At 48.3% G+C, this 12450-nt stretch overlaps 1 protein-coding gene across 1 annotated transcript in view; it reads right to left on the reverse strand.

Moving 5' to 3' along the window:
* The window catches only part of slc2a2 (solute carrier family 2 member 2), a 36590-nt gene extending 24980 nt beyond the window's left edge, over positions 1–11610 (reverse strand). Inside the window, exons 1-3 of the mRNA XM_070883768.1 lie at positions 11575–11610; positions 6998–7093; positions 2949–3142 (exon numbers count right to left, since the gene is read on the reverse strand). Of these exons, the coding sequence (XP_070739869.1) occupies positions 2949–3142; positions 6998–7093; positions 11575–11610 (326 nt within the window). The remainder of the gene's footprint in view (positions 1–2948; positions 3143–6997; positions 7094–11574) is intronic.
* Between the last annotated feature and the right edge of the window lie 840 nt (positions 11611–12450).

Genomic DNA, 12450 nt, shown 5'->3' on the forward strand with positions numbered 1-12450 from the left:
AGGGTTTCTGCCTCTGCCACCCTTTCAGGCAGTGAGTTCCAGACCCCCACCACCCTCTGGGTGAAGAGATTTCCCCCTCATATCTCCTCTAAACCTCCCCCCAATTACTTTAAATCTATGCCCCCTAGTTGTTGATTCCCCTGCCAAGGGAAACAGGTCCTTCCTATCCATTCTATCCAGGCCCCTCATTATTTTGTATACCTCAATCAGGTCTCCCTTCAGCCTCCAGAGTATTATGAGATAAATACTTGACACCGAGCCGCATAAGTAGAAATTAGAACAGGTGACCAAAAGCTTGGTCAAATGTTTTAAGGAGCATCTTGAAGAAGGATAGAGAGGTGGAGAGGTTTAGGCAGGGAGTTCCAGAGCTTAGAGCCCGGGCAACAGAAGGCACGGTCACCTAGGAAGAATCTCATCATAATGAGGATACCGAGAGCTAGTAATGACTAGGATGGTCTATTTAGATCGCAGAAGGAATATGAGTGAGAAGTTCCGAGCAGTGTAGGCCATTCTAGTGCCAATAAAACAGAAAAAGCGATTGTGATGTTAACAGTAATAGGCTGGGAATTTTCTCGGGGGTCTCCTGAATTTCGACAGAAGTTTCTCAAAACTCCTGGATAGACGTGTAAGCGGATTTTGCGCCAATCTTCCACTGATGTTACGCCAGTGGATCGGGAGAATACATGAGGAACTTCCCAGTATTAGAGTTTGGGGAGGTGAAAGGAATTGCCTATTGGATAACTAGCCTTTTCTTCTTATCCAGTCAAGGTTTTTTTAGAAAACGATAGCGGAGTCTCCCCAGATGTGGAAGCATAAGAAGATAGGAACAGGAGTAGGCCATTGATCTAGGTCATGGCTGATCTGCAGCCGAACTCCATATACTTTTTGGCCCATATCCCTTAAGACCGTTGGTTAGCAAAAGCTATCGATCTCCGATTTAAAATTAACAATTGATCGAGCATCAACAATATTCAAGTCTTGGACTTAGAGAGTTAAGAGATGCTGAAGGAAAATGCTTTTGAAAGAAAGGACTTGCATTTATAGAATACTTTTCACAATCTCTGGATGTGCTTCACAGCCGATGAAGTACTCGTTGAAGTGTAGTCACTGTTGTAATGTAGGAAACGTAAGTTGCGCACAACAAGCTCCCACAAATAGCAATGAAACAAATGACCAAATAGAATTATAGAGCCCAGAAGAAGGCAATTCATCCCACCATGCCTGTGCCGGTTCTTTGAAAGTGCTATACAATTAGACCCACTTCCCTGCCCTTTCCCCATAGCCATGCAAATTTTTCCTTGCCTGAGTTTTAGATAGTGATGTTGGTTGAGGATAAATATAGGCAGGACTTCAGGCGAACTAGTTCCATGGAATCTTTTACATCCACCTAGTAGGGCACCTTCGACAGTGTAGCAATCCCTCAGTGCTGCGCTGGAGGGCCAGCCTAGATTTTGTGATCAAGTTTCTGGAATGGGTCTTGAACCCACCAACTTCTGACCCCGAGGTGAGAGTGCTACCCACCAAGCCACAGCTGATACCTTCATATGAAAAAAGCAACTAAGCTTCTTGGAGGCAGCTTTACCAAGGGAGAAGGTCAGGCACATCTACTTGAGATCTAAAATTAGTGCTGACCAATCCTGTAGGGACATTAGTTGGCCTCCACGATACGCCATTTTACACTGGGTACCCATAAAACCCATAGCCGTTGCCCACTGGTTTTGTGTTAATGGGCAACCGTAATTGCTGGCCGATGACAAATTTTTCAGTTTATAGTGCTATATAAAAAAAGAAAGACTTGGATTTATATAGCACATTTCATGACCATTGGGCATCTCAGAGCGACTTTTAGAATGTAGTCACTGTTGTAATGTGGGAAATGCAGTAACCAACTTACACACAGCAAGCTCCCACAAACAGCAACGTGATAATGACCAGATCATCTGTTTTTGTTATGTTGATTGAGGGATAAATATTGGCCAGAACTGTCGTGTATGTATGCTTGGGGTTACTAGTCACCAGGTTGGTGCCACTGTCGGAGGTCATTGGGCGATGTGGCCCAGATATAAAAGGCAAGCCATCATGTAATGTAATCACTTTGGGCCCGAATAAAGCAGAGCCAGGTTTGTACATGTGTTAGTTTACAGTATTCAGTCTATCGAAATATTACATACATAACAAGAACACCGGGGAGAACTCCCATGCTCTTCTCGAAATAGTGCCATGGGATCTTTTACATCCACCTGAGAGGGCAGAACGGGCCGCGGTTTAAAGTCTCATCCAAAAGAATGCACTTCCTACAGTGCAGCGCTCCCTCAGCATTGCACTGGAGAGCCGGCCTAGATTTTTTATGTGCTCAAGCTCCTGGAGTGGGGTTTGAACCCACAACCTTCTGACTCAGAGGTGATTCTGCAACCCACTGAGCCACAGCTGACGCATGTAATAAACATAAGTTGCTTATGATCTGATATGACAATAAAGATTGAAAACAAACCTAAATGTTTCTAACATTCCATTTTTCATCCATCCCTCTATGTCCTGGTTCAAATCTCCTCTTTGATCTCTGACAAGGTCCTATTCTTCACAAAGGAACCAAGGCAATGAGTGTTTTACTGGCTATTCAACCACAGAAACATCTCACCCAAACCCGATCTTGTCCACCCTTGACACGCTCACTTTCAAGCAAGGCTCAGCAATGAGGAACAGGAACCCAGGCTAAAGATTTCACCCCCTCCCTTGCTCAGATGTGCTAAGGCCAGTTTGAGCATCCATTTTAAAATATATTATATCGTTTTGAGTGCTGTCATCTCTAGGGGAGGTAGTCATGGGTAGTTTAGGAAAGAGGGTCACACTTATAGTTGGTTTATTCTGGTCCTGCTCAGGCAAATGCTGGCCTGGTCTTTCTCCATATCTTCCCAGCTCAGCCAATGGGACTTGATCTAATTCCATACCTGCCCAGCTTGTCCGCTAGATATCCAACAAAGAAGGAGGAGAACATTCCACCAATGCAGAAGATGGAGACCGATAGAGTCCAGTAAATTACGATTGTCCGGTGCTTAGGTGGCTTGGTTGCTTGTGTGAGATTCCCAGCCATGGTCTCGTTCTCGCCAATATTGAGGATATGAGCATAATGCGTCTCGATAATCTGGATAGGATGGGAAAGCCACAGTTACCCTAAGTACAGAATGTCTTCAATCACTGAAGCTTTTTTTCCCTGATCTGTGGGGGAAAAGACGAGTCATTCCATGTCACAGTGACATTATTGGGAACTGATGCTTCTCGATTAATGCAGCTACTCGCCAAGATTTCTCGGGCAGCACCTTCCAAACCCGAGACCGCCACCACCCAGTGGGACAATGGCAGTAGGTGCATTGGAAATTACCATCACCTCCAAGTTCCCCTCTGAGTCATAGACACCATCCTGATTTGGAAATATATCGCCGTTCCTTCATTGTCGCTGGGTCAAAATTCTGGAACTTCCTGCCTAACAGTACTGTGGGAGCACCTTCACCACACGGACTGCAGCGGTTCAAGGAGAAGACCCATCACCACCTTCTCAAGGGCAACCAGTGTCTACACTCCAAAAATACTTCATTGTCTGTACACTCATTACAACAGTGAATACATTCCAAAAGTATTTAATTGGCTGTGAAGCACTTTGAGATGTCTGGTGGTCGTGAAAGGCACTATATAAATGCAAGTCTTTCTTTCTTTAACTAGGGATGGGAAATAAAGGCCAGCCTTGCCAGTGTAGCCCACATGATGAAAATGATGATTTTTTTGATAAATACATTAGTTTGGTCATAGTATTAGTATTAGGCAGCCCCTCGTATCGAGGATGACCTGCTTCCACGCCAAACAGGGATGAGTTTACAGGTGTTTCAATGAGGGACCTGACATTCTAACTACATACTGAAGGGTGGAAGATGCCTGTGCATGGATTCTTTTAACATGGGGTGGCCGTTGCACACCAGCCACTACACGGGCTTGACAGAGCTAGGTCTTGATCCAGTGGCAAGGATTAACCAAGATGACTGGAGACCAAGCTCTACTAGTCATGGTGCCCTTCATGTACCACAGGGATAGTTCAAGGAAGAACAATAGAACTTATATTTATATAGCATCTTTCACCACCTCAGGACATCCCAAGGCGCTTTACAGCCAATGAAGTACTTTTTGAAGTGTCGCCAATATTGTAATGTAGGAAACTCAGCAGCCAATTTGCACGCAGCAAACAGCAATAAGATAATGTCCAGATAATCTGGGTTTTTTCTGTTTTTAGTTGAGGGCTAAATGTTGGCCCAGGACATCAGAAAAAACTCCCCTGGTCTTCTTTCGAATAATGTGACTCTGCATTCACTGGAAATGTTTATGGGTTGACTCTACTAAGTATCCCGGGTGTTTTAAGTTTCACCCTCAGTTATTCCAACATTAGTCATGGAGTGCGATTGTGTGCCGTACTCCACACCTTCAAGAAAGGCATAAATTCCATTAGGAAGAGCAGAGGTGGCCACCATAAGGAATATTAGCACACGTCAAAGAATACTATATAATTTCTAAATCTATCCCAACCTCGGTTGCTACAAGGCAAACACAACTGGTGTATGAGTTAGATTGTGATTAAAGGGGGGAGCCAGCAACAATGGGAAGTGTTTGAGTAACTCCAGTTCCTGGTTGCAACAGCCAGTGGAATATGTGGCAGTGAGGCTCACTACTGTGTGTATAAGCTAGCTCTATGTTCTAGACAAAAACACTCTGAAAGAACTCTATCAGCCACCGATGGGGTCCCCTTTTAGTCACTGACATGGGGACGGTAACCGAGTCAGGGCGGGACTTCCTGCCCGCGATTAGTGCCCCGGACCACTCACCGCCCCGTATCGACCCCTTAATGCCCCGTGGAGAAATTGCCCCGCGGGCTGTGAGACTGGCCGACATCCATTCTCGGGGCGGTGCTTAAAGGGAAAGGCCTGCTCCCCGGGCCGCCATCTTTTTATGTCGGCCGACCCTCGAGTTGGCTCGATGATGGTGGCCCTAGCGTGGTCCGAGCTGCCATCGTGCAGCCCGGCACTCTGTTCTGGGTGCCGGGCTGCTGGCCCGGTCGCATGCTGCCCTGATGGTCCAGTAGCGGTCGTCAGAGGCCGGGCGGACTGCTCAGTGGCCTTCCCCTTTAATCGAAGGTGAAGGGCATTGAAGCGCGTCAGCGCTATGTGGAGCATGCGCTTGACTCCCCGCCCCAGTCGTGCTCTGGTTACCGCCCCCAAAGGAAGTGGAGTGTGGGAGATTGAGCTCCACTTCCTTTCAGGGGCGGTAAGGGCAATTTCGCACCGGGCGCTACAAGTCCCGGCCCCGGAAGGGGCTAAGGGCCAATTTCGCCCCCAAAGCATTTTACAGCCAATTAAGTACTTTGTTTTAAAAGTGTGGTCACATCATAATGTAGGAAATGCGGCAGCCAATTTTTGCACAGCAAGTAACTATTTTAGTGATGTTGGTGGAGGGACAAATATTGGCCCGGGAACTCATCTGTTCTTCTGTAAAAGTGCGCCATGGGATCTTTTGCGTTCTCCTGAGAGAACAGGCAGGGTCTCGGTTTAATGCCTCATCCAAAAGACAGCACCTCCGACAGTGCAGCACTCCCTCAGCACTGCCCTGAAGTTTATGCTTAAGTCTCTGGAGTGAGTCTCGAACCCACGACTGTCTGACGTAGGGGCAAGGGTGCTACCCACCCAGCTAGCACACGTATGTAAGAAACTGAATAGCCTCCTCCTGTTCCTATGTTCCTTGTGTTCCTCTGTAAGCCTTGGGGTAGAATTTGTTTTCATGAGCCGACAATGGAGAATGGAACCAAGCTCAGACTTCTTCACTGTAAATTAGTCGCAGGGCAGCTTGTAAACAATTCCTTTCACAATAACTAAACAGCAGCTGGCATTGCCACTCCTCGCTTCATCCCCGAGTGACCAAAGGTCACTGCATCCATTTCTGCTCACTGAGAGCAAACCACAAAAATGTAAATAGTTCTACACCTTTCATGAAAAAGCCATCAGCTGTGTCTCAGTGGGTCGCACTCTCGCCTCTGAGTCAGAAGGTCGTGATTTTGAGACCCCGCTCCAGGGACTTGAGCACAGAATCTAGGCTGACACTCCAGTGCAGTGCTGAGGGAGCGCTGCACTGTCAGAGGTGCCGTCTTTTCGATGAGACATTAAACTGAGGACCCAGTCTACCCTCTCAGGTGGATGTCAGAGATACCATGGTGCTATTTTGAAGAAAAGCAAGGAAGTTCTTAACCAGTCCGTCAACACCTCACCTAAAAAATCCTTGTTTTCAAATCCCCTCCATGGCCTCACCCCCTCCCTATCTCTCTCACCTCCTCCAGCCCCACAACCCCCCCCCCCCCCGAGATCTCTGCACTCCTCCAATTCAGGCCTCTTGCATATCCCCTATTAATAATTGCTCCACCATTGGCGGCCGTGCCTTCAGCTGCCTGGGCTCCAAGCTCTGGAATTCCCTTTCAAAACCTCTCCGCCTCTCTATTTCTCTCTCCTCCTTAAAACCTACCTCATTGACCAAGCTTTTGGTCATATGACCTGATATCTCCTTATGTGGCTTGGTGTCAAATTGTGTTTGATAATTGCTTCCGTGACTCATCTTACTTTAAAGGCGCTATATAAATATAAGTTGCTGTTGTTGGTGGTGTCTTGGCCAATATTTATCCCTCAACCAATATCACTAAAAACCATATTATCTGGTCATAAGCTTGTTTCTGTTTGTGGGAGCTTGTTGTGCGCAGATTGGCTGACGCGTTTCCTATATTACAACAGTGATTACACTTCAAAAAGTACTTCACTGTCTGCAAAGCGCTTTGGGACAAAGCGTCCTGAGGTCATGAAAGGTGCTGTAGAAATGCAAGACTTTGTTTTCATCGGACATTTATCTGTGGGCTATGGGGGAAGGAGAGAGGCAGCGATTCACCACAATGGGTTTACGTGGCAATGAGACATCTTACCTCCTGGGGTGCGTTGATGACTCCGAGTCCATAACCAAACTGTAGCGAGCCGAGCACTGCTGTGAAGACAGAGAGAAGCAGAACTCCTGTCAGCTGCTGAAAGAGAATAACAGGAGACCGTTAGTTAAAGACACACGGCTCCGAAACCCGAGAATCTGTCACCAACATGGTCATCGCCACCGGCGGGAGGTGAGGGGCAAGTGGGTGGAAGGGGCGGGGATGCTAGGAATGAGGGGGAGGAAGGGGAGGGAATGGGAGGGGAAGAGAGGAGGGGAATGGAGCAGGGAAGGGGAGAGGATGGGAGGGTAATGGGAAGACGAGAAGGAGGAGGGGAATTGGGAGGTGGGAGGAGGAGGGGGAGGGGACAGGAGTTGAGGGAAAGGGAAGTAAGGGGGTTGGGAGGTAAGGGAAAGGGGAATGGAGGGAAGTCCAGGGGGATGGGAGGGAAGGGGAGGGGGATGGGGATAGGAGGGTGATGGAAACGGAATAGGAGAGGAAGGGATAGGAGGGAAGAGGAGGATGGGAGGGAAGGGGAGAGGAATGGGAGGGATGGGGATGGAAGGGGTGAGGGGAGGGGGATGTGAGGGGGATAGGAGGGGGATCGGGATGGGATGGGAATCGGGATGGGAGGGAAGGAGGATGGGGAGGGGATGAGAGGGGAATGGGGGTGGAAGGGGAGAGGGAAAGGAGGGGGCTGGCGATAGGAGGGGGATCGGGATGGGAGTGGGGAAGGAAGGTGAGGAGGATGGGGAGGGAATGGGAGGGAACTAGAAGGGAGATGGGGATGGGAGGGGGAGGGAGATGGGAATAGGAGGCAGATGGAAATAGGAGGGGGATGAAGGGAGGGAACGGGAGGGGTGGAGGGAAGGGGAGGAGAAGGGTGATGGGGGGAGGGAAAGGGAGGGGGATATGAGAGGCGAAGCCTCACCCCCTGAAATCCGAATGGTGTTCTGACCATCACTGTGAACAGTCGGACAGTCAGTCCCTTATTTTCCAACATGCACCATCGGTAGGTGGGTCTCACTGCCAGTGGTGCTATGTGTAAAATCCAGCCCTGTAATCTAGGATGGCTGCTCACCACAGTACTGAGAGGGCACTAATCTGTCTGGGGATACCTGCTTTGGACATTCCTCCATCAATCAATACAGCAGAAACAGATTTATCTGGTTGTGTACATTATGACCACGAATAGGATCTTGCTGCGTGCCTCGTTTGCCAACACAGCAACAGACTTCAAATATAACTAGTTGCATAAGAAATTATCAAATTATTAGCAAGGGCTGTCATCAACATACCAGATGAGTCACGAATATTTTCTTATAAAAGCCTCTGCTTATTTGTTTATAAACGTTAGGGCTGTTGACCAGGAGTCATGTGGCGCTTTGTCGGCAGGCGCGGACACGATGGGCCGGATTGGTCTCCTTCTGCGCTGTAAATTTCTATGTTCCTATGTTTCTATGATAATAGCTTTTTCAAATCAGGTTCAACAGGAAGCACAAATATTTTAGCTATAGGTTAAACCAGTTGTTGGTTCCAGTAAATGAATGACTTTCCATAGAAATATAAGTACAAAAGAAATAGAAGCAAGTATGGGCCATACATTCCTTCGTGCCTGCTCTGCCATACAGTACCTTCCAAACCCATGACCTCTACCGCCTAGAAAGACAAGGGCGGCAGGTGCATGGGCACACCACCACCTGTAAGTCACACACTATCGTGACTTGGAAATATATCGGCCGTTCCTTCATCATCGCTGGGTCAAAATCCTGGAAATCCTTCCCTGACAGCACTGTGGGAGCACCTTCACCACACGGACTGCAGCGGTTCATGAAGAAGACTTACCACCACATTCTCAAGGGCAATAAGGGATAGACAATAAATGCCGGCCTTGCCAGCGACCCCATCATGCCGAGAATGAATTAAAAGATAATCCCACTGGAGATTATGCCGTACCAAATGATTCTAGGAAAGTCCGTGATTGTTTCCTTGTTGAGTTTACAGATCTCAGGCTGGGTAACAGCTGGGCTAGTACCGTCATTGGGTGATGGCGCAATCGGTGCTCGGTTGAAATAATCCCTCCTCCCCCACAGCCAATCAATGCAGCCTGTCTGGGTGAGGTGTCAGAGGGCTGGCAACTCCATGAGACCTTTATCTAACGAACGTGTCAGCACCTTCAGCGGGGTGAGGGGGGGTTGTGTGCGGGATAACTGATAATGGGAAGGGATTTATAAAAAAGTATTCGTGCATCAAATGTTTTCAAACTAGGCACTGATATCCTGAAGAGTTCACAAAGAAATCAGGACCCCTGCAATACTGACTCATTCCCGGGGACCCCTGTAAATACCAACTCACTCCCGGGGACCCCTGTAAATACTGACTCACTCATGGGGAATCCCTCTAAATACTGACACACTCCCGGGGACCCTCTGTAATTACCGACTCACTCATAGGGACCCCCTGTAAATACTGACACATTCCCGGGGACCCCTGTAAATACTGACTCACTCACAGGGACCCCCTGTAAATACTGACACACTCCCAGGGACCCCTGCAATAATGACTCACTCATGGGGACCCCCTATAAATACTGACTCGGTCCCTGGGATCCCCTGTAAATACCGACTCACTCACGGTAATCCCTCTAAATACTGACACACTCCCTTGGACTACCTGTAAATACTGACACACTCCCAGGGACTCCCTCTAAATACTGACTCACTACCAGGGACCCCCTGTAAATACTGACCCACTTGCAGAGACCACTTGTAAATACTGACACACTCCCGGGGAACCCCTGTAAATACTGACACACCCCAAGGGACTCCCTGTAAATACTGACACACACCCAGGGACCATCTATAAATACTGACACACTCCCAGGGACTCCCTGTAAATACTGACTCACTCCAAGGGACCCCCTGTAAATACCGACTCACTCATGGAAAATCCCTCTAAATACTGACACACTCCTGGGGGCCACCTGTAAATACTGACACACTCCCAGGGACTCCCTGTAAATACTGACTCACTCCCAGGGACCCCCTGTAAATACTGACCCACTCACAGAAAACACCTGTAAATACTGACACACTCCTGGTGAACCCCTGTAAATACTGACACACTCCCAGGGACTCCCTGTAAATACTGACACACTCCCAGGGACCACTGTAAATACTGACACATTCCCAGGGAACCCCTGTAAATACTGACACACTCCCGGGGAACCCTTGTAAATACTGACACACTCCCAGGGTCTCCCTGTCAATATTGACTCGCTGCCTGGGACCCCCTGTAAATACTGACCCAATCCCAGCGACCCCCGTAAATACTGATACACTCCCGGGGACTCCCTGTAAATATTGTTGGAGGTGCCGTTTTTCAGATGAGGCCCCATCATAGTATCATAGAATAGTTACAGCATGGAAGAAGGCCATTCAGCCCATCGAACCCATGCCGGCTCTCAGCTCGTCCCACTCCCCCGCCCTTTCCCTGTAGCCCTGCAATTTTTTTTCTTTCAGGTACTTATGCAATTGCCTTTTGAAAGCAGTGATTGAGTCTGCCTCCACCAACCCTTCCAGGCAGTGTATTCCAGATCCTAACCACTCGCTGCGTTAAAACGTTTTTTCTTCTGCTCTCTCAGGTGGAGGTAAAAGATCCCACTGCCAATATTTCCAAGAAGAGCAGGGGAGTTATCCCGGTGTCCTGGGCCAATATTTATCCCTCAACCAGATGATCCGGTCATTATCACATTGCTGCTTATGGGATCTTGCAGTGTGCAATTTTGGCTGTCGTGTTTCCTACCTTACAATAGTGACTACACTTCAAAAAAAAGTACTTCATTGGCTGTAAAGTGCTTTGGGCGGTCCTGAAAGAAAGACTTGCATTTATATAGCGCTTTTCACAACCACCAAACAACCCAATGTTCTACACAGCCAATGAAGTCTTTTTGAAATGGAGTCATTTTAATGTAGGAAATGCAACAGCCAATTTGCGCACAACAAGCAGCAATTGATAATGACAAAATAAACTGTTTGTTTAGCTGAAGGATAACTCCCCTGCTCGTCTTTGAAATAGTGCCGTGGGATCTTTTACATCTACCTGAGAGAGCAGAACCTCGGGTAACGTCTCCTCCGAAAGACGGCACCTCCGACAGTGCAGCACTCCCCTCAGCACTGCACTGGGAGTGTCAGCCTAGATTATTTTTTGTGCTCAAGTCCCTGGAGTGGGACTTGAACTCACAACCTTCTGCCCGAGAGGCGAGTGTGCTGCCCACTGAGCCACTGCTGAAGGCGAAAAAGGCGCTATATAAATGCAAGTTATTTTATTCCAGTTCAGTGGAACCATGAGAAATACATATCCTAACCCCAGGGAGGGAACGAGCGAGTGCTGGAGAGCCGGTGCCAGCCGGGCAATGACTGAGTGAAGTGATGTGGCACAGTCAGTTTCACCCGGTCAGTTTCGTTGATTTCCCTCTGAAATGTATAAACTTCCGCACATGTCACCGGCACCCAGTGTCGGTGAGACAGAGCCCGGGGACAGCTTGGCTCGGTGCTGATGTAACCGTCTTTCCCTCTTACCTTTCGTGATTCCCCGTCCGCGCTGCTCTTCCCCATCCCCGACTGCGAAGAATCCCAGGTGATAAAAAGACAGTAGCCGGGGCAGGCACTCGCTCTCTCTCACCTGGATCCTCCCTATTTAGCTGACAGGCGCCTCCCGCCGCGGAAAGCGCCGCCCCCTATCTACAGCTGGTTCTTAGCAAACAGAGAGGTGCCGATCAACTCGATTTAATCAGGCTGCGATGTAGGAGAGAGATAATTCCTCTCTTGTCTGTGAGTGAGTGTCAGTCTGTGTGGGTATCTGTGTGCATGTGTTTGTGAGAATGTGTGTTAATGTGAGTGTGTGTATGTGAGCGTCTATGTGAGTGTATGTGTGAGTGTGAGGTGTGTGTATGAGTGAGGAGTGGGTGTGTGGGTGTGTGAGGTGTGTGCGTATGAGTGTGAGGTGCGAGTGTGTGTGGGAGAATTTGTGAATGTGTTAGTGTGTGAGTTTGTGCTATGAGATGTGAGTGTGTGGTTGTGAGTGAGTGTGAGGTGTGTGTATGAGTGTGAGGAGTGGGTGTGTGAGTGTGTGAGGTGTGAGTGTGTGTGTGGGAGAATTTGAGTGTGTGAAGTGTGTGAGTGTGTGTTTGTGAGTATGAGATGTGAGTGTGTGTGAGGTGTGTGTATGAGTGTGAGGAGTGTGTGAGTGTGTGTGGGAGAATTTGAGTGTGAAGTGTGTGAGTGTGTGCGTTTGTGAGTATGAGATGTGAGTGTGTGTGTGTGAGGTGTGTGTGTGTGTGTGGGAGAATTTGTGAGTGTGTGTGAGTTTGTGAGTATGAGATGTGAGTGTGTGTGTGAGGTGTGTGTGTGTGAGAATTTGTGAGTGTGTGTGTGAGTTTGTGAGTATGAGTTGTG

The sequence above is a fragment of the Pristiophorus japonicus genome, chromosome 6, assembly GCF_044704955.1.
Source record: "Pristiophorus japonicus isolate sPriJap1 chromosome 6, sPriJap1.hap1, whole genome shotgun sequence".
Taxonomy (NCBI): Eukaryota; Metazoa; Chordata; class Chondrichthyes; family Pristiophoridae; genus Pristiophorus; species Pristiophorus japonicus.